This window comes from Zea mays, chromosome 8 (genome assembly GCF_902167145.1).
Source record: "Zea mays cultivar B73 chromosome 8, Zm-B73-REFERENCE-NAM-5.0, whole genome shotgun sequence".
Classification (NCBI taxonomy): Eukaryota; Viridiplantae; Streptophyta; class Magnoliopsida; order Poales; family Poaceae; genus Zea; species Zea mays.
The window spans coordinates 30,705,424-30,727,879 of NC_050103.1; the positions used below are offsets into that span (position 1 = coordinate 30,705,424).

Sequence of the window (22,456 nt, forward strand, 5' to 3'; positions counted from 1 at the left end):
AATTTTATTTTGTCCAAACCACTATATATATGTATATGTACGACTTCTCGTCGAGTAGGTTTCAAATCATAAAATAGTTTCTAGGAATTGCTCGCTCAAGTTTAGGGCGGTTCAACTTTGACAAGCAATTATTTTCAATCCATTGATCTTCACAGAATCCGAGAGTACCCATGCTTTCTTCTAGTCAATGGTTTCATCTCAGTGCTTACAGTTCATCAATCGTGCCTCCGATTCTTTATCAATCGATGATTTTCTCCTTGGCCGCGGCGTGGTCTTCTTCTCCTGTGAATTACCACGAAAGTCTTCGTTGTCTTTCTCCGTTTGTCCCTCTTTCTCTAAAGCCCCTCATCCTCACCTCCACGGCGACCGCGGGCGCCATCTGCTTCCCCACACGCCTTCCCTTGTCCCCACGGCTGTGCGCCACCACCGGCCAGCCCTGCTGCTGTAGCAGCGAGCCGCGCGCCCCTTAAGCCCTGTGCCGCACCCCCAGCCACCGAGGGCAGGCATGCCCACGCCACCGGCCTCTGGCCAGCCGGCCCCTGCCCCAGCCCGGTACGACATCCTTGCACCGCGACCATGCCCAGCCCAGCGCAGGAGCGCGCGTGTGAAGCCTGCCCTGTGTCCCTCGCGTGGCCCCAGGCGTGGGCCCCACTGGCCATGGGCCCCACCGCGGCGCGACAACATGGCCGGTGGCCGGCCAGCCCTCCCCCGGCGATGCCCTCCCATGCGGTTACAGTCAACAGGAAGAAGAAAGGTGAGAAAGAAGATGACCACACTTGATCCTCCTCTTTTGCATCCTTCGTAGGACACGCCGGGCACCTCCAGGAGCAGGCAGCGCTTGGATTTAGAGGGATGTAGAATCCAGAATTTTTATTTCTGTCTCTGATTGATTGGAGTTCTGAATCTTGTGCAATATTAGGGGGTGTTTGGGAACAAAGTTTTTCTGCAGTTTTTGAAGAATACTGCAGTATTCTCAAATACTGCAGTATTATATACATAATGGTGTTTGGCAAGCTGGGTAAAATCTCTGTTTTCAAAACTGAAGTATTGCAAATACTATAGTTGTTTTAAGGCATTCTAAACTTAGCTCTGGACCTCAGTTTTCAAAACTGCGGTATTATAAACTACGGTATTGTCATAACTAAAATATAGTATAGTATTTCAAAAACTGTGGTTTTCAAAAACTTTGTTCCCAAACAGGGCCTTACAGTTTTTGGGCAGGGAGACACCAGCTGAGCTCAGCATACAGCCGTGGTGGCGCAGCCCACGAGGCAGTTCCCAAGATAATCCTGTACTGGTATAGTGCCCGTGCGTTGCGACGGCGACGACAAATAAATTGTTCGATAAAATGTTAGTTCACAATGATTACAATGTTCTGTGACGATTTGTTAGGGTGAAGACAGACAATTTACATTGGCAATACTTTCTTAAGAAGGAAGTTGAATAAGCAGGGGGAGACTGGTATTGCAGCGAAGAAGCAAGAAAGTAAGAAAAGGGATGCAAAAGTAACCACCTACTGTTTGTCCCCACAACAAATACAAGCGTGAAGTATGGGAAAGTCGTTGAATGTATCATAAAGAGCATAACAAAAACATGCAGAATAATCATCCATCTATTCTTTAAAACAAATTATGTAAAATATAATTAAATGTGCCCATTTTAACTCAGAATACCGAATACAGATGTTAGATACACAAGTTACAGAAGTCGTTAAAAAGTTGTGCCCTTCACAGTTTCAAAGAGAAAAACAAAATATGGCAACATTTAAGCAGCGAACAGGCATAACTTTATGCATAAACTACCCACATGAGTAGCGCCCAACCAAGCTCCTTAAGACGAGTATTTCTGTCTATCTCAAGCATTGCACACATAGCAACATCAGCTGCAGTGCCCTGTGGTGTTAAAAGAAAATAATTTCAGCACAAAACTAATTTTCCAACAACGAGATGCAATAGAAAGTAACCACCTGTACAGGAGCATTGATAGCAGCATGCTTAATGTGACCTCTTTGGCCAAAAGTCGCATGAGCCATATTTAGAAAACGGCGTGTCGCATGAGCCATATTTAGAACACGGCGTGATCGCCAAAGCAAAGTATAAAATTCACACTTCTCATGTGCTAGCTGTTTCTGTTTCACTTGCCAAGCCAGAACCTTCTTTCTATTGCTATACCAGAGTTTCAGTGTATCTTTTGCTTCCTTAACAAAAATCTGACAAGAGAGAAAGGGTTACAAGAGCTCATGAAGGCTACATTTCTTGTAAACATCGCTACTCAACAAGTTTGTTGTTTTCAGGTATCTAGCTGACCAGCACAAACCAATCCAAAGGCCAAAGCTCATATTTAAGTGTAATGAACACTAAGGTTGATTGCTGCTTAATTTAGAGCTATGTTTGTTTGACAAGTTTGTACCTTCCTACGTTTTTCCGTATGCAATGGAGAGATTTAGCATCTTATAGCTTTCCTCCTCTCAGCGCCAAAAGCATCCTACATCACAAGAAAAAGCATTAGAGTCCATTTTGTTCCATACACGCCATGTATATTTTCATGCTAATAATATTTCATAGATCCATATCCATAATTAACCCCACAGTGTACAAGTTCTGGACCAGACGACATGGAAGGTATAAGAAAAAAGAAAAAATATGTATGTGTGTGGAAGTGCAGTACAAAAGCTAATAACCTGGTAGTGAACATAATTTTAACATTTAGAAGGAATCAACAGAATTCTCAAAAACACCATTAAACCGGTCATGTTGCTGGCTCAAGAACCAGAGAAAAGTTACAATTCAACATGACCGTGACGTGCGCCCGACCATGACACCTATGTATCTTCAACTGTAGTATAATGTGAAAAATGTAAAAATGCAAATGATCAGCAACGGCAGCATAGTTAAAAAAGGATATCTTGAAATAACTTCCGTGTTGCATAGTCAAATGTCCTATCAAGTCCATTCCGACCCTTGTAGCACAGATGGGGCATGCCTGAAAGGGCATTTCAGCAAACTCCATAAGTTTTTGTTGTCTAAATCTATTATGTAGGATGATCTTAGTTGTGAAGGAGGCTAAATAGCAAACACTGATTTCATCATGCCCTAAAAAATAAGAAAAGAAGCGATTAATCCATCTGTTACAAGTTTGCAGCAGTCCTCAGAACAGAGAAAGAAGATTTCAAGCCTAAAAAAGTACAGATTTATCAAATGGAAAGGAAATACTGTAAAGGGTAAAGAGCTGGATTGCTGGAAGGCAGCAATGAATCTGACAGAAACGAAAAGAGACAACGCACCAAAGTTTTCTTCAAGTCTCAGCAAGCAGAGACAAACGATTGGTATGGCATCGAAAAAGAAACTCTGGATTGTACAGTACCCCGAATGAGCTAAAAATATTGTCTTAGCACAAGGAATGAAAAAGGCACCCATGTTTGTGCAATGTTGAAGATATGTGTGAGATCTATGTCAATCACATTTTGCAGTGGTTGATCCTGATTAGTTTTGTGCTTCTGCTAGGACAAGAAAAGCCAGGGTAGTAAACAATACCCTACTAAAGCTTGGCAGCAAATGGAAAGAACCCAATGAGCTATATTACTATATATCATATCTCCAAGATAGGTGAGTATATGTCCACTGAGGCTTGAACACAGATACGGCAGAGGCGCAAACAACACCGAGATAAAAAAACAAATGCACAAGGCTTTTCTACTTCTAATTGCATTGGCCAGTTACCACTTAATATACTGACAGTAATAAAACATTATATTAGCGAGAAGGCACAAATTTATAGTACAAAAAATTCACACAGATGTAGATATAAATAAGAAAGCCTAAGAAGAAACATGATGAGCATTTAACTGACATGATCACTACTCATATTTTAATTCACGGTGATCCCTATTATTGGTGCAAGTGATCTTACCTTCCTGCTCCTCTTTTCAGCCCTCATCCATATCTGTACACCTCTGACCCTCCTCACTTTTCTGTCATTGCCTTTACCTTCTTGAAAAAAAATTAAGCTTTTTATCTGCTTTGCCTTATATTTCATATGGCTGCCATTGGTGCTGAACTTGCTGCGCTACTGCTTGGCCCAGGGAGTTGCAACCTGCAGCAGCTGCTCCTTATTACTTTGGTGAGTAGGAGGAGGCACTTATCCATGGCACCCGTACTTCTGTCGATCACAGCATGATCGGAAGTGATGTGGACACAGAGATTAAGAGTAAGATTGCCTTTTTTTCTCTGCACCTCTCTCCTTTAATCCAAAACCTTAACCACCAGTGGAATCGGCTTCTTTCTTGCTTGCTTTCTTTGCTGCCCTCCCTCCCTACAACTACAACACCACAGTAGATAAGCACAGGGTAGCATGGCTTGGCTTTTGCCTGGCCAAGCACAGAATAAGATTCCTACACTGGTAATCAGCTATAAATTGGAATTAAGATTCCTACACTGGTAATCAGTGTTGACATATTAGACCTAAAATTAGGTCGACCAGGTATCTAAGAAAAGATCATTATTGATCACTCAAGACTTATTTACTTTGTTGAATCCCTCTAGCAAAAGGACCCAAGACATTTCCATCTTTAGGAATCCCTCTAGAGCATATCTGGAAACCCTCAAAACTCATTTTTTTTCTTCTCGTATTGTGACTGCTAGTGAAGAACCCCAATTTTCCAGACACAAATAGTCCAGTCCCTTCACATCATGGATTGAAAAAAATCAGGGTACCTTGGAATCAAGTTGCTCTTGAAGTTTTTAGTTAAGTACTTATTCAAATGAAATGCTGTGCTTATGCATGATTTTTTTACTCCCTTTACCTGAACTTATGGCCCTTTATGTTGTATCAGGAATTTTCTTTATGATGTTGGGCATTGTAATGTTCATCCCTAGGTTCTACTACACAAGGATTGCCTACTATGCATACAAAGGTTACAAGGGCTTATCTTTTTCGAACATCCCACCGATCTGAAGGAGTGTGCTGCCTGCCTGCTGGTTATGAAGTGGTGTCGCTGGTTTAAGCGTCTGTCCCTGGTTATGAAGTGGCTCTATAGACACCCTTGGTCTACATCTTTCTGTGGCCATTCTCTTTGAACACTCTAGAATGAACTGGTGGATGTGTACAGATAAATGCAGCCATAGTAGTGCTCCATCGCGGTTTGGCCGATTGGAAGGTCATTTGTTGTGCTAGTGTGACCATGTTCAACCGATACGCATTGCTACTTGTGCATTACTGTCGTTTTTGTCAGGGACCTTAAATCATTCTATGAGAATAAGATCTCGTCATTCCAATTGTGAAGAATATACTACTACCTCCAGTTTCAAATTACAATTTCAAATTATTACAAGTTGTTTAGAACAACCATAAGGTAATTGCGAAGAATATACTAATTGCTCTAGTTTCAAATTCACTAATATATCTTCGGCTACAAAAGAATAGTTGATGCATAGCATAGGGGGCAGAAATGGGGACAGTTGGGATCCGAGGACCTAAGGGCTTGCTTACAGAGAAAGCTTACCTTGGCCTGAGAAGTTGCGGAAGTCGTCGCTGCTTGAGCAGTGGGCTCCTTCCCACACCGGCCACCACGCGTGCGGTTGCAGTGAACCCCCGGCGGTGTCTTGCCGTCCGTTCCGGGTCAACCAAGCGCCTCTCCCTTCCGGCTTCCGCACCCGGTCGCTGTTTGCTGCCACAACAGGCTACTAAAGAATAGTTGACGCAGTGAAACAACTCCCATCCAGAAGTGGTGTATAGTAGTTCAAATGAAAATAGAGAGTTTGCAAGCATCACCATACCTGTAATGGATTAAAATTAACTGGAATTATCTATCCATTTTGCGAATTTTCAGAAGTAGAAGAGCAAGCAAAGAATCCTGCTAGCAATGATCCAAATTCAGATTGAACATTTACTGCAAGTGAAAAGTTGTTCAGAATCAGCAGGCAAACAATATCTGAAGGGAAGATCATTCAAACTCACTTATGGCCTTCATATGGTTTTCATAAAAAGGCACTACAGGTCTAAAAAGAAATACAGACATTACTTCACGTATATCTTTCTTTTTTTGTTTGAGATCTTTTATTATAGCTTTATAGTTTAAGTTGAGAAACATTGTTAATGTCATTATATACTCTAGCGTGTTATTGTAGTGAATGGCAGAACCAAGACAAATAAGGCCAGATTTGGGCAGAAGGTAAAAATTAGCCATGTGCACAGAAGATTGAACATGACACCCTTACAAGTTTTACAACAATTTCAAAGCCTATTTGGAAGTTTGGTGTTTGGTCCAAAACACTGTAAATTACAGGCCTAGCAACTCCTCTGATCAAATCTAAAACTGGGTACTTGGTGGGGCAGTGATTTTACTTACAGATTAGTTAAAAATATTTGTAAAATTAAGCAAACCTTCTCCAGCCTAGAAACTAAAATGACAACTATTCGGGCCAGGTTTGCTCCCTTTGCTGAACTCCTTTTGTTGATTATCTTTATAAGTGAGATGCATGATTTTGATTGGTTGTTTGGAGAATTTTTAAACGAATACATCATCCATGCATCTGTGCATACCTGGGTACATGCGGATTGAGTTGAAGGGTCAAAGCAGTTTGGAGAATTGGCAGCAGGGGAATGGAAATCATCCATTGGATGCTCAAGTTCCATTGGCTGCTTGGTGCCAGTTGGGCAGAGCGGAGACGGCGAGCCTAGTCAAATTGACAGCAGGGGAATGGAAATCATCCAACCCTTGGAACAGCTCTGACGCATCATCGTTGTGGACCCCAAACCATTCCAAATCCAAACCAAAAACAATATAATAATCCCTGGCACATTACAGACAGAACCATACCAGAAGTGGTGAAAGTACCCTGAACAAAACACAACAATGAATCCAGCTAGCTATGGGAACATAACTGTTAGAACAATACTCGTTGGCCACAAACACAATGACCTAGTGATAAATCATGGTGACTGAAAGAAACATGGACAATCTATGTGGAGTTGAATGTGCTGTGATCAGTACCTACAAGCTGCAACAAAGTACAGTTAGATATAAAATAAAACATAATTTTTCTTCTGCATAACAGTTAATGTAAACATTGGCTCTCAACGATTAATATACCATCTATTCTATGCAATAACTACAGTTCCCACTGGTGAAAAATGTTGAAGGATAATATGTAATTTGTTTGACTCCATAGTTCAATGTATGACACAAGTGTCACCTATAAATTTCCCGATGAAAGAGCAGCTTGGAGTGCTTTACCATGCTCTACTTCTCAGATTGGAGGACTCATCACATACCTATAAGCATCGTATGAAATAGAAATAATTTATAATTCAAAAAAGCATTCCTACCGAGTTGTTTTCCCATTTACAGTGAAGCCATTGTAAATTGGACCATAAACTGAAACAATGAGACTACAAGGTAATTTTCTCTCTAAAAAGTATACACATAAAAGGGAGATGAGTAACATTACAATGGGGAAAAGATATGTAAACAAAGTATACGAAGCCATACTGTGTGCACAGGTGTCCATCGCTCACTTGCGAGCTCATAACCGTTTGGATCTTCACTGGGTGGATGAAGAATAGAGATGCAAACCCGCCCATCAGGATAGACTGGCATTTCCTCAAATATTATGCATGATGTCAGAAAACATAACTGCAGATGGAGTAAATAAATACAATTTTCACTAATAAAAAGCTGACCATTTGGATGCCACATTTCAGAGGTAAATCTGACTGATGGCGGGCTGTTTGGGTAATTTTGTGGGAAGCTCATTATTGCATTGAAGTACCCCCCATCACTGCAAAGGTTGGTTATTAGTGTGTTGGTCAGAAGATAAATAAAGTACTATTTACATGACTGCATGAATGCAATGCTTCAAGATAAATACAAGGACATCAAATCAACAGTATTATGCTTGAGGTCTGTTAGTACTGCGTAGTGTTAGCTGTTAGCTGAATTTTTTCATTCAGAACTGAGACACATGTTTAATTTCAGATTGATATGTGATGGAGCTGGGCACCAGACATGTCGCCAAGTGCCCAAGTTGATGTACTACGGTAACCACTACAAAAAGCCAAGAAAATTCCGCCCCGCACCGATCTTTCATTGGAATTATTTCCTGGTTTTACAAATTCTTGGGCTTACAAACAAAGAATATTAAACAAATAAATTTTAGACAAGCAGCCATCAAGCATGTATTTTATCAATGAAAAATCCATAGTAGTTGAAGGAAATATGTGTTGTCATCTTGACATATCTAATTATATTGATTCTATAACATTTTGGTATATCTAAAAGTTGAATTTCATTCTCATAGCCATGGTGAGAGGCTGAGTGCATGCAAAATAATTTCACAATGGTTGTGCTTGCTAACAGAAAATGTGAAAACAAATGTGAATTTCCATCCCAATCTAATTCGAAAACATATCTAAGAAAGATGAGGTCAAGAAGTCTTGCGTGGAAGCAACTAGTATCTCACCATTCTTAGGAGTACATAAATTATTTTGAACCTGTAAAAGCAATAAAAATAAAAAAAATATCAGCTATCAAAGTTGTGCTAAGGTGCTAGTACATAAAAGTACATTTGCTCAACTTAAAAAAGAAGGAAAGCAAATGCTACCCCTATGAGAATTAAGCGCTTCAGTGCGAGCTTCCTCCGTCCGAGGGACATGCAAATTCATTTCATCTCCATCAAAATCAGCATTGTAAGGGTATGTAAAAGCTCTTCTTCTGCCGCTTCACCTGGGACCAAAGCATAATCGAGTAACAAAACCATATCAATTGGAATGGGGTTTTGTGCAGAGGCTGTGCACATTGTACATTGAACCAACAGAAATAATTGAAGTTCCTGTAGGAAACTAATTGGCGTTCATTATACCTGCAGCCTTTTGTCCTGTCTAACTCTTTCTTTTAGTGGTCACGTGTAGGGCATATAGAAGTTTTCATGAGACTTGCCATTCCTCCCAAATTCAATGCCGCATTGAACAAGAAAACTTCTTTACAAATCGGGCAAGGTTTTCAGTTGTCTAATGGAGGTAAAAAAACAAAGTAACCAGATGGTACCATACAAGACCTATTCATTCACAATGATGATTTTTCAAGCAATGCCAAAATTTTGAGATCATTGGCCTGCTGCAACTGCAATAAAGGCACGAACAGGAGTGGGCAAGTGAAAGCTTACTAATCCCCGGAAGGTCCATCTCGAGGCCCACAAGCTCGAGGAGCTTGAAGCCGTCCATGTCCGGCATGTGGACGTTGCTGATCACAAGGTCAAACTGGTCCTTCTTCTCCCTCAGCAGCTCAGGGCCGTGGCTGCCTGTCCCATTGTTGTCACTGCGACATCACAAATCCGGACAGTTCAGCGCATGTATAGCTGTATACAAGTCAAAGCCCCCCGGAGGAACACATTATACATGTGGAATCACTCGACTCCGAGGAAAGTTAGCGAGAACGATTTTTTTCCTTACGTTGAACAAAACCAGACCACGGTGGAGATCGGAAATGGACAGCCAGAAATTGCAGGACACACAAGTGTACATAAATCGCGCAGCTGGCGGTTGGAAAAGCTTTGGAAGATAAGATTGTTCTAAATATAGCCGTGTGCCAGCGCATGGTACAAATAAAATCGGATCGGCAGAGTCAAACCCGATTATTATTTGCAGAAGAAAGAAGATGAAACTGAGCCTGACATGACATTACATGGCAAAAAATATTTCATGGTGAAAACAACAGGAGGAGGATGAAGTGGGGGTGGCGCATAAAGTCGGGGTTGCTATTTATGTGATGAAAAAAATGCAAAAACAGCAACCCAAATATCTCCATAGACTTCTTGATAGTTGGTACGCGAACAACGGAAACTAAATAAAACCAAACCGAAGAGCCGAATCGGGGACAATAAAGGTGAAAAAGAACGGCAGGATGTATATACAATCCGATGAGAAGAGTAGGAAACCAAGCATACAGGGAAGTACCATGGTACTGGCAGCGGAACAAGAGGTTCTCGAGGACCTTGAGGCAGGTCGGGTCGTCGTCGACGGCGAGCACGCGCATGCCGACGGGGAACTGGTCCTTAGGCCGTGGCCGCCGCTGGCCCTTGCCTGCAGCTTCAGCTCGTCGACGGTCATCTCCGGTGGCTCCGACTCGGCAAATCCAACAGCAGCGAAAGCCGCAGAACCAAGAAACCAAGCACCCGGATCACCCAAGGTCCCTCCTGTACGTACGCAGGTAGTAGGCAGGAAGGCAGGCTCACAAGGGCGGTTGTCTGGATCCTAGAAATCCAAGAAACGGCGGGGAAAGGCGGGAGGTCGAAGCAGGGGAGGAGAGGGAGAGCAGCACCAGGAGAACGCAGACAGAGAGAGAGGGGCAGGCAGCAGCACTCACTCACGAGACCGTCCACCGCGATGCGCTCTCTTGCCCGTGCCCTCGTCCTCCCCTTCCCCCTCCACCTCCGCGACGCCCGCAGTAACCTCGCCACGCCACATTGCGTGCGAGCACCAACCGTGGTGAGCACGGATCGAACGTCGAGGCGGGACGATGACGGCTAGCAACGCCGCGTCCATCACCGGCGCCGCCACGCACGGCGCGACGGGGTCCGATGGGGGCATGGTGGTGAGGTCGAGGGGGAGCCAGCAGATTGGGCTCCAGTACGGCGACGACTGTCGGCAGTCGCAGACTCACGCGCACAAAGCGTCATGGGAGAGGGCGTCACGGGGGAGGGTGGTGGGGGCGGACAGCGGTTGTCTCGCGGAGTCGCGGCCATCGCGTGGGGGTGACAGGATGGGCGACGTGCGGGGCGAGTTGGGGCACGGTATTGCATCTGCTTGCCGGCCATGGCCGTCGTCGAGGTCGTGGGATCGGAGGTTTCGTGTGGTGCGGTGAGCCATGGGGGTTACGCGGGGGAGGGGCATCGGGGGTGGAGACAGAATCGGGAATGAGAATAGGAATGAGAACGGTAGAAACAGGAATGAGAATGGCAGAATCAGTAATGGCAGCCTACCTCTTACCTTCTTCATAGTAGTAAAGATATCTTGGTGAGTCCTCTGTATGCTTGCGCTAGTGTAGTTCCTTGTTAGGCGACATATCTGACTGAATTTTGTTGTTTCTTGCAAGTTACTTTCACCGTTTTTTTCTTGCATTGTTGATCTTGGTCGATTGGCGTTTCCATTGCATTTTCTTGTGTTGGGTTGTCGATGGTTGATCGGGCGTCGTGTTCTTATTGCAGTTCCTGGACAGAGGGGGCCCACGGATGGGAATGGGATCAGCATAGAGCCGTGGTGGCGCAGCCCACGATGCAATTTCCTCAGTACCCTCCGTATTTTGTTTCAGGTGAGTCCTCTACTCCTCTATAGTATTATTTGCGACTTGTTTCTTGCAATCTCATCTTTTTATGCGTTGTATGGTTGATCACCATTCCCATTATATGTTTCTGTTGGATTGGGTCGTCTGGTTGATCGGGCGTCATCTTCTTGTTCGTTCAGTGCTTCCGTTCACTGCTGCAGTTCTTGGGTAGGGTGCCACCAGCTGGGATCAGCATGCGGCCATGGTGGCGCAGTCCACGATGGCACGATGCGACCCCCTTACTACCTTGTGCCCGGTGGTGTAGCGGTGGCACAGCCAATGCCATACCAGCCGACATAGTTGCAGCATCGGTATCAGATCTTAGAGGGTGTGCAGCATCAGCGGTAACAGATCCTGGGGGCTGCAGACCAGCAGGCTCAGCTCCAGCATCAACAACAGCTCTGGGAGGTTACACAGCAGGAGTCTCAGTTCCACCACCACCACCAGCAGCAGAGGGCTGACGGGGTTCCACAATTGATCATCAACAATATCTAGCAGGACATGATGACGGAGATGTGTGCACTGATTGGCACACTACTGGATGCAGCTGCAGAGGAAGGATCAGACAAACAATTGCGCTACATTGGACTGGACTCCGAATTCTGTGTGCCCGATGGCGTAACTGGAGAGCCTTTGGAGCCCAGCACATCTGACGCACACTATAGGCAAGTCCTGGCATATGTGAATGGAGGTAATCTGGTTCAGCTTGGACTGGTGTTTGTAGATGCTCGATTCAACATCATCGGAGGGCGAGCTTTTTAGTTCAATTAGGGATGGTAACGGGTCGGGTCGGGTCGGATATTGGAAATATCCGCCCGTAGTCAAATCCACAGTCATAGACAATATCCGCCCGCGACTATACCTGCGGGTAGAAATTCATATCTATATCCATGTCCATCGGGTTTTGGATATCCATTAGATATCTATCGGATATGAAAAAGAACCATTTTCAGCAATTGAATAACATAATTAATCAAATTTCTTCCCAATTCAACATCATACACAACTTAAAATTTAATAAAAAATTTAAAGAAATATACATGTCCTTCAACAAGCAACATTCTTAACATGACAAAAATACATGTCTACATGTCTCAACATGAAAACAAATAGATGACAACAAATACATGTCTACTTTTGGTCTTCAACCTTTTGCCTTCTGATTCTGATCCGAGTGTAGTGTTGAGCACTTGAGCTAGCGCTATAGTAGCTATGTTTGAATTTTTTTAGTCAATGATAGTAGAATCATGTTCATCCTGGCAAACAACAAAATAGCTAAATGGTTAAATCAATGATCAGATTCGATAAATGGTTAAATCAATGTTCATCCTGGTGGAATCATGATCATGTTCATCCCGTGGGCGTCATGCTCCTGCTGGGCGACGCGTCGTGCTCCTGCTGGCCGCCTGGGGGCTGAGCCGCTGGGGCGAGGAGCCAGGAACGTCGAACGCAAGGCTGCAGCCTGCTGCCTGCACGTGCTCGGTGGCTGGGGGCTGGGCAGGGGATGACCGAATGAGGGTTGAGGGGATTAGGGTTTGGGTTGGGCGTTTGGCACTTTGGCTGAATGGTGCCTTGGTGGGCTGGCGGCTGGGCTCAATGGTGGGTTGGCGATTTGTTCATTGGTGCCCATGTGTGGGCCAACAGTAATGGTTAATTTCGGATATCCAACGGATTACCCGCGGGTGATGTTTAATATCCAAATCCATGCCCACTTTATCTCGGATCGGATACGAGTCTAACCCATGGGTCAAAAAACATATCCATATCCTGATCCGTCGAGTCAGATATCCGACGGATATCCAAATCCATGGATTAAATTGCCATCCCTAAGTTCAATGCAAGGTTTGACCGAGCCTAGAGATCCCAGACCACCCGGGGGTGACTTTCTTGAGAGCACATGACCTTTCACTGGAGGAGCATGCAGAGAGATGGGTGGAGTTGGAGAGCCTTGAGAAGACGTTGTTGCATGGATTGCTATTCTGTGATAATCTGAACTTGGTTACCTATGTGTGCTGTAACGACTTAGGATTTCTAGTGTGTTTGGTCACCGGTTGTCAACTGCTTGCCAGCCGACTGCAGTATCTTTGTGAGATCATGAGGCTAGAAATAGAAGCTTGACATGTAGATAGATCACAAGCAAGCCTTTCATTCTTCTTAATTTCTAAAGCAAGGGGTTTTTGTACTTTAACAACTTTATCATGTTCCTCATAAAGCAAATCCTCTTGCTTTTCTAGCAATCTATCCTTTTCATTAAGAGAATCAATCAATTCATTAATTTTATCTACTTTAGACCTATCCAAGCCCTTAAAAAGATCGATATAATCAACATCATCATTAGACTCCTCATCACTAGAAGAAGTGTACTTAGGAGTGTCATGTGTACGTACTTTCTTCTCCTTAGCCATGAGGCATGTATGTCGTTCGTTGGGGAAGAGGGAGGACTTGTTGAAGGCGGAGACGGCGAGTCCTTCGTTGTCGGAGTCGGATGAAGAGCATCCGAGTCCCATTCCTTTCCGATGTGCGCCTCACCCTTCTTCTTTCTATAAAATTTCTTCTTCTCATTCTTTCCTTCTTGTCTTGGTCTTAGTCATTTTTATTATCGGGACAGTGAACAATAAAATGATCGTTCTTACCGCACTTGAAGCATGAACGCTCTCCCCTTGATTTATTCTTCTTGGGATAGTCCTTGCGTCCCTTCAAAGCAGTCTTGAAGCGCTTGATCACAAGTGCCATCTCATCCTCATTGAGACCAGCCACCTCAATTTGCGCCACCTTCGAGAGAAACGGGTTGTGGCTCATATTGAGGAAGGGGTCCATTGGCGATGTCGTTGATGTACCTCACATCCTTTGCCATAATGCGCCCTCTTACAAATTTTCCAAGTATTTCTTTGGGTGATATTTTGGTGTACCTGGGATTCTCATGAATAAGGTTTACAAGATTAGGATCAATAACGGTAAATGGCCTTAGCATTAGGCGCACCACGTCGTGATCTGTCCATCTTGTACTCCCATAGCTTCAAATATTGTTGACAAGGGTCTTGAGCTTATTGTATGTTTTAGTTGCATCTTCCCCTCTCTTCATGGAGAACCTCCCTAGCTCGCCTTACATCAACTCCATCTTGGTGATCATGGTGATGTCATTGCCCTCATGAGAGATCTTGACGGTGTCCCAGATTTCTTTGGCGTTGTCTAAGCCACTAACTTTGTTATATTCATCCCTGCACAAGGAAGCTAAAAGCACAGTAGTGGCCTAGGTATTTCTTATGAATAATTTCTTGAGCATGGATTGCATTATAATTTTCATCATCACTATCTATGCATTGCATTCCATTCTCAACTACGTCTCAAATGCTAGGATGAACAGAAAATAAATGATTCCACATTTTATGACTCCACCAAGAATAATCTTCCCCATCAAAATGAGGGGGCTTGCCAAGAATAATACATAGCAAATGAGCATTTGCATTATAAGGAATGCGAGAATAATTAAAAAGAGGTCTTAGAATAGTTTTGTTTCACCGTCTTTTTCTTTGTAGAGGATGAGTTGTCGTCCTCCCTTGGTGAAGATGAAGAAGTGTCGCTATCGTAGTAGACTATCTTCTTGATGCACTTCTTCTTATCATCCTTCTTGCTAGAACCAGAGTCAATGGTCTCTCCCTTAGGTGTTTCGTTGGAGGGTATTTCCCTCTCCTTCCCCTTCTCGTTGGTCACCTTACCCTTGCCTTTAGGATCCATCTCTTCAGGTGATTAGTCCCTTGATGAGGAGGATGGCTTTGATACTAATTGAGAGCACCTAGAGGGGGATGAATAGGTGATCCTGCAAAACTTGCTCCAAACAATACAAACTTGGTCCAATAAGTGGGTCAGCGTGACTTAAAACCAAGTTTGAGAGCTGAGAGAAGAGAGATGAGAACTCTTCACTTGAATGCTCACTTAAGATAAGTATTAAACTAGGAGCGGTATTCCAAGTGAATATGAGAACTCAAGAAGACAATAATCACAAGAAAGTAAAGAGACAGGAGACACAATGATTTTTACTGTGGTTCGACCAATGCCTACTCCATGTTGTGATGAGCTCCTTTGGTTAAGGGTTGCACTCAGCCCCTCTCAAGTGATCCAAATATCAAACTTGAGTGCCACATGTCTTCCTTATAACTTAATCCTGTTTGTGAGGAATCTCCACACGTTGGAGTCTCTCACGCCTTACACAAGTGATCACAATAAAAAAACGGAGTAAGGGAGGGAGTAGAGTTTACACACAAGAGCACAACCGCAGTAACAACACACACAAGCGAAGAAGAGAGCGCAAGAACGAATACGACAAAGTTGCAGCTCAGAAACACGCTCAAATCTCTGAAACACTTCAAACAATGTGGTCACGGAGTCTCGGAGTTGTAGTGTGCTCTTAGAATGCTTGGTGTACTGGTAGAGGCGCCTAGGGGCCTCTTTTATAGCCCCACGGGGGCCAAGGAGCCGTTGCTCTTCCATTTGGAAGGCGCTGATTGCCTTCTGTCTGTGGGTGCACCGGACCGTCCGGTGGCACACTGAACACTCTGTCTGCAACGGCCACCGAATCATATGATTGGTCGCCTTCCATTTTGGGTGGGCACCAGACAATCCAGTGGCACATCAGACTGTCCGGTGCTCCCTCTCGATCGTGGTCAAGGTGATGTGGTCGGTGCCGATCTCGCGGTCGATCGTTGGCACGGGGCAGAGTCGTTGGTCGCCTGGCGCACCGGACATGTCCGGTTCACACTAGACTGTCCGGTGATTTTTAGCCAGCGTGTCGCGACGTTTTCTCGAGAGCAGCTAGTTGGCCAGTTGAATAGGCCGGGTCCGGTGCACACCGTACTGTCCGGTGAGGCCCAGTCTAGCCCATGTTTGGTCCTTTTTAGCCAAACTTCTTCACTTCTTTTTGGCTCGACTTGAGAAGTTCCGTAGCACTTAGATGAACATAGTTAGCAACTAAAACAAATGACTAAGTGCTAGATTCTCACCTTTGTTCCACCATTTCAATAGGATTTGCAATATGTGCAAACTCAAGTCCCAAAAGTGATTTTCTCTACAAAGAGAGTTAGAACCAACAAGTACTAGAAACATTGTAAAGGGCCTACGAAACATATTTAAAAGTGCAAACCTTACACTTATATCATTTTCCATGAAGTTGCCCATTTAGGTCCATATTTGTGCTCTTTTAGACTTGATAGCTTTAATTTGATTTATCCACACCTATGCTCATGCTCACATGAAGAGGGTTAGTTCAAGGTGGTGTGTTCAGCATTTAATCACCAAAACAACTAGAACTTGCCCAATGCAAGGGTACACTTTCCTTTCAATGATGCCAAACAACTAGGAAATACAATCTTCAAAACACCTTGGCCGACACAAAAATAGGGATATGTGATACCATCCCAGAACACATTAAGAACTAGATCCAATAATACCCCTGGGTGTAAACCCTTAAAAATATGGTTCAAAGTATTAGGTAGTTATTAGAGAAATAAAATTTAGAATTTATTTCAAGTTTATGTTTTATTTGTGAGACATGTTCCCTATTTGATAAATATTAAATAAAATTATATTTTTGCATCCATTTTGGAATTTTGGTTGTGCATTTAGCTTAAGTTGAGATTTTAAAAAACTGGATTTGCAATTCGGATTTGAAATTAGAAACAAAAATAAAAATGAAAATAGAAAAAAACAAATAGGAGAAAACCTTACTTTGGACCATGAACCATTCCAGTCGGCCCAAGCCCTCTCGCATCGGCCCAGCCAGCTTCCTGGTGACAGCTAACTTGTCCTCCTCCACGCGCTGACAGCTGCGAGCCACGATGTCAGTCACCCCTGCGTGCCAACGTGCGGGGCCATTGTCCAGTCCGCTCGGCCCAGCGTCACCCCGCGTGCTCACGGCCGTGCCCCACGACCCCCACTGACGGGTGGACCGTCTTTCGGTATCTCCCCACGCCCAGGCAGTGTGCCGCAGACCTACAGGCCTGTGTTGGCAGGGGGCTTCTCCCACATCGTGTCCGAGACAGAAACGAACTCCGAGACCCCCAATGATCTCACGCCCATGGCACTAGATCTTGCACCGCCCCACACGTATATATATATGCAGCCGCCAACTCCCCATGGCCGCATCAATCCATAGATCATCAGGACCCAGGAAACCATGAGCTACCAGTAGGCAAAGCTAGAAGGGAGAGAAAAGAGAAGCCGTCGCCGCTGGGGATTCATTTTTTGCCTGCGTTCGGGGCTAGAATGTAGTTAGGGAGGTTCGTGGTTGCACATACTATGCCTTTGCATGTGCGCAGTGGATGGAGGGTCAAGGCGCGTGGCGATTTCCTCACCGGAGTGAGTCCACCACCATGCCGCCACTCTCCACAGATCTGTTGTCCACGTGAACCTCGTACCCTAATGCCCTAATCTGAGATAAGAAGCTCTGGATCAATTCGCGGCGTTACCCTCTTCGAGTAGGACCTAGAAGTATTGGGGATAAGTGACTAGAGCGTCAGACGCCTGCTTGCCGGCGTAGTCGCCACCGTGGGGAGCCCGGCAGCCGCTGTCAGATGGTTGGACGAAGAAGAAGGCACTACCGGAATCAGCTTCTTTGCCGTGTGTTCGAAACACACGGCAAAGGCTATTTTACACTCGGCAACGGCTTTGCCGAGTGTAACACTCGGCAAAGAACGCTCGGCGAACTGTACATCGGCAACAGCTTCTTTGCCGAGTACTTTTTGTCGGGCACTCGGCCAGTGGCGGGCCCAGGATTTCAAAGATGGGTATTCAAAATTGATAGAAGTAAAAAAAATGGTATATATAATACCATATAAAGTCTAACTATTCGATATATATAATACCGTAATATATTACATAGGAACAACCAACAAGTTTATATCATACATATAATATCTAACAAACAAAATCAGGTTTTAGATGGGCATAAAATTGATCAAAAAATAAAATTCTTCAATGCCAGTGATAAGAGCCAATATTTGAAATATATAAAGGATAATAAATATCTAAATGATAAGGAAGCTTACATTATAAGACAAGTTTTCGATCCTTCATATTTTGAAAACGAGCGATGATGTCTTTATCCTTGGCTTGCAAGAAGAATTCTCTTTCAATAAATGTAACCAAACAACCATTCAAGAATTCTTGTCCCATCTTATTTCTTAGCTTGCTTTTGATGTGGTTCATTGAAGAAAAGACCCTCTCAACACCAGCAGTTGCAACAGGAAGAACTAATACCAACTTCAGAAGCTTGTAAACAATATCATACCGTAGAGTCATTTGTGTTTTCACAAACATCATAGACAACTCTGCTAGACTTCTCAAATTTTTGAAATTGTCATCTCTCTTCATATTTTCAATGTATCGATTCAATTGAAAAGGAAGTTGGTTCATTTCTTCAAACTCAAAGTCATGAGGATAAAACCCAGCAAGTCTTACCAACTTCTCTTGATTAAATGCAGTGTAACACCCAAATTCTGAATTTGGAATTGGTAGAAGAAATCTAAACAAAGTATCATTGGGAAATAAGAAAAATGAGGAGAAAAAGAATTTATCTTTTAAAGGAAACCATTTATACATCCCATGAAATAGATAAAAAGGAGAATAAAAACTTAAACTGGTGATAATAAAATAGTATGGTTTATATTCACCCTTGGATTTCGATTGATACATTTGAAAAATCTGAAAACTAAAATAGAAGTATAAATTTGAATTTGGAATAGAAAGTAGAAAATAAAAAGAAAAGGGGAGAACTAAGAAAAATACTACATAAAATAAAATAAAATCAGAATAAAAATTCTTCACACTAATATTATTAAATTATACTATTCAAAATGAGGACAAGTTATTCACAAAGGTTTGAATTTAAGTTTGAATTCAAATTGGATTTGAAAATGTAGAAAAGAAAATAGGAAATAAAAAGAAAAAGGGACACTATGCCTTCATGGGCCGACTGAACTCAATTCTGGCCAGTTAAGAAATACCAGACGCGAGCCCATTAACCTTCCCCACGGCGCCGACAGGTGGGGCCCTCTGCCCAGCCTCTCACGCGCACGCCTGGTCACTGTCTCGCGGACCCCACTCGTCGGCCTCCCACGACCGCGCTCACTCCTCCCTGCTTCTTTCGCTGATCCGCGGGGCCCGCTTGTCGGGTTCGTCTTCAACAAACCTCGCCGATCGCGCGCGCGCGTGAATCTCGGCAGCGGCTCCGTTAGCCGGTACAGCGATTCCGTGCTCTCCCGGGTATAAAAGCATCGTGCCGCGGCCTCCTCCTTCCCTCCTCATCCGCTTGCACCGATTGCCGTGCGCCGTTGCTACGCTTGCGGAAGGTTTTCGGCCGCCACCCTTGAATCGCTTGGCCACCGTCGTCTACGAGTCATTGTGAAGTCTTGGCAGCTCATCTGGGTGCGGCGAACATAACCGGGGCCTCCACGTGCGGAATTGGTGACCGGTGCACGACGAATTCCTCACCGGAGTCTCGACTTCGGGTATTTCCGCCCTCCGCCGTGGCCTGCCTCCGCCAGTGGTCTATCTACCCGGTAACTCACCTCACCGTGTTCGCCTCGGTTCAATTGTTGTTCTATGTCAGTTAATCGAACGGAGGGGCCCTGGTCGGGCCGAATTTCACCACGCCGTCCTTAGCGCCGCCGTGGGAGGGGGGATTTGGTGGATTCTCGCCGCCGTGGGTAGCCGTCAGGGGTGCGGATGCGCCGTGGCCGTTGATCTGATGATGGGCGGCCAAGATTAGATGGTAGCTACCTCTTCAGCTAGGAAGAACTCGGACCGTTGATCTCGCGATATACGGTAGAAATCCGATCGCGGGTTCATTAAAACGTGACCGTCGGATTCAGATCCTGGGACTATGGCTGCATACCGGTTCGGTTTTAGGCGATCTAATCTAGGCCATAGACTTTAGATCGTGCGGCTCAGATCTATTCATACCCCTTCGCGGGTTATTCTTGTTAAAGAGACCCTGGGGATTTCTGGAATCAACCCGCCATCCCCGTTTTACTGTTTCCTGAGTCTGGGAATTCTTGCGCCGAGCCCCCTGACCTTTCTTATAATTGAGGCCCAGTCCAGAACTCGTTTAAATTGAATAAATAAAATAGAAAATGGATTTTTAATATGAAAATAATTGCTAGAACTTAGATAATTCATAGAAAATTCATACTTGCTCCAAATTTATCCATTCCACTTTCTAAAATTTTGTAATTTTATTATCTATCACTTAGAGCCTCTGTTTTGTCATGAAAACAATTAGAAATTTAATCTCTCACTTAATCCATTTTAAACACATAAAACCTTTGAAAATTCATAACTTGAATTCTATAACTCAAAAATTAATAATTCTTTTTCCTGTGATCTTATTTTAATGTCTAGTTTATTATTGTATATTCTATTTGCATGTTTGGTGTAATGTTAATTTTGCCTATGCCATGTTTGTTTGGATTGCTACGACTAGCAGTGAGGTCACGTGTCACCTGAAGATCATCCTGGTACCTGGATTCTCAAGGCCCAGGCAAGTTGTGCCCTTGATCACTTCTTTTTACCTACTCATGTTCTAATTAATCATAATGATCTGCATAGGTTAATTTTGATGGGACCCAATAGGTTACCCTAGTTTGTCTATCTTTATACCTTGTTTACCACTGAACTTTCTGGGTAGTACTTGCTAGTGCTATATGTGGTTTTGGGTATGGAGATACACTATCCATGGTTACATTTTTGTTATCAGTTGTTATTTATTGTTCATGTTGAGATCATTATGTTAATTGGAACATGGAGAACCACCCGGGAAAACAGTGCTACCACAGGGGTTTAATGGGACGCCCTTGGCTGATTAATTAGGAAAGCTAGTGGAAGACTACCTTACCCGAAAGGGGCAAGGGCAGTAGGGGAGAGGTCAGTGCGGGGAGGCCCTCGGGAGGATTTTGCTGCGATGGCGGTCCTGCAAGGGATTCCTGTACTGGATCTTCCTATAAACTGTAGCGGGTTTTCGGAAGCTAGTGGAACTTTGTAAAGGCCTCGTAGTGGATCCCTAGCCATTCACCTCGGAAGTGTCTAAGGGCCTTGCAAACCCTGGCGACATGGGATACACGACTTGTGGGTAAAGATGCGCAACCTCTGCAGAGTGTAAAACTGGTATACTAGCCGTGCTCACGGTCATGAGCGGCTCGGACACTCACATGATTAATTTATGGAACTAAACTCAATTTGTCATATGCATTGCATTGCAGGTGATGTGGTTACTTTTGTTCTATTACTTAATTGGGTTTGGTATTTACTTATACTTAGTAACTGCTAATAAAATTTTGACCAACTTTAAAAGCAATGCTCAGCTCTAACCATCTTCTTTGGTAAGCCTTACACTTCACGTGAGCTCCCACCTTTGGCGAGTTCATGCACATTATTCCCCACAACTTGTTGAGCGATGAACGTATGTGAGCTCACTCTTGCTGTCTCACATACACCACAGGTCAAGACCAGGTACTGCAGGATGATGCTCATGGAGGATGCTGTGATGAGTTCGTGAGAGGTCTAGGTCGTCGTCTCCCAGTCAACTTTGGGTTGCTGGACTGTTGTCTCCTTATAATGTAACTATTTATTTGTATAGAACTCCTGTTATATATAAAGTTGTGACATTCGATCCTGTGCCACTATACATCATATGTTTGAGACTTGGTCCCAGCATACCTGGTGTTTATGTTAACCCCGGGTTTTGGACCCCTAAAATCCGGGTGTTACATGCAGCAAAAGAATTGATAGGATTGAAACATGCCATACATCTAAGCAACTCTGTGTTTACCTCATCAAATCTGCTATTAAGTTCCATAAGTTGCCTATCAATGACACCCAAAAACATATCAGCATGAAACCGGTGGTAATTAATGGCATTTTTATAGAACTTCTTATCTCTTTGTATAGGCTTGTACTTCCCATCCATATCAACCACTTTAACTTTGTGTTTCTCACAAAAAGAATTGACCTTTCCATTAAATTCATTCCATCCATCATCTTCTCTCAAAACACTCAATTCCACCTTAGTGAATTCAAGAAGATCCATTGCATTCACAATATCTTGCTCTCTTCTTTGCAAAGCAATGCATAAGTCATTTGTGTATCCAA

The 22,456-nt window shown here is 43.8% G+C and overlaps 2 protein-coding genes across 30 annotated transcripts; one reads left to right on the top strand and one right to left on the bottom strand.

The window, feature by feature from the left end:
* The first annotated feature begins 82 nt into the window (after positions 1 to 82).
* Positions 83 to 20,849, top strand: LOC100381574 (uncharacterized). Of its 6 annotated transcripts, none has more exons than XR_002264656.2 (4): positions 4,117 to 4,206; positions 7,976 to 8,037; positions 11,202 to 11,305; positions 20,796 to 20,849. XR_002264656.2 is itself a non-coding variant. In XM_035961654.1 (4 exons), exons 1-4 carry the CDS (start codon positions 5,861 to 5,863, stop codon positions 11,776 to 11,778), a joined length of 621 nt encoding a protein of 206 aa, XP_035817547.1. In that variant the 3' UTR covers positions 11,779 to 12,679. The 6 variants fall into 6 exon arrangements, 3 of the variants coding, with proteins under 3 accessions (XP_020398990.1, XP_035817547.1, XP_020398991.1); XM_035961654.1 differs by lacking the exons at positions 4,117 to 4,206; positions 20,796 to 20,849 and adding exons at positions 5,861 to 5,994; positions 11,458 to 12,679; XM_020543402.2 differs by lacking the exons at positions 4,117 to 4,206; positions 20,796 to 20,849 and adding exons at positions 7,786 to 7,900; positions 11,458 to 12,698.
* LOC103635029 (uncharacterized) lies at positions 1,614 to 11,137 on the bottom strand. 24 transcript variants are annotated; one of them, XR_002264682.2, is made up of 15 exons: positions 9,952 to 10,088; positions 9,162 to 9,313; positions 8,859 to 9,006; positions 8,601 to 8,716; positions 8,460 to 8,490; positions 7,681 to 7,778; positions 7,490 to 7,590; positions 6,992 to 6,998; positions 6,541 to 6,836; positions 5,775 to 5,887; positions 5,501 to 5,681; positions 3,910 to 4,317; positions 2,410 to 3,092; positions 1,967 to 2,209; positions 1,614 to 1,892 (listed from the first exon to the last, which is right to left on the bottom strand). XR_002264682.2 is itself a non-coding variant. In XM_020543403.2 (5 exons), the coding sequence occupies exons 1-3, from the start codon at positions 10,582 to 10,584 to the stop codon at positions 8,658 to 8,660; spliced, it is 441 nt and encodes a 146-aa protein (XP_020398992.1). In that variant the 5' UTR covers positions 10,585 to 10,933; the 3' UTR covers positions 7,609 to 7,633; positions 8,460 to 8,490; positions 8,601 to 8,657. The 24 variants fall into 24 exon arrangements, 1 of the variants encoding a protein (XP_020398992.1); XR_004851943.1 differs by having other exon boundaries at positions 2,410 to 2,982; positions 6,920 to 6,998; XR_002264681.2 differs by having other exon boundaries at positions 6,920 to 6,998.
* Positions 20,850 to 22,456: the final 1,607 nt, after the last annotated feature.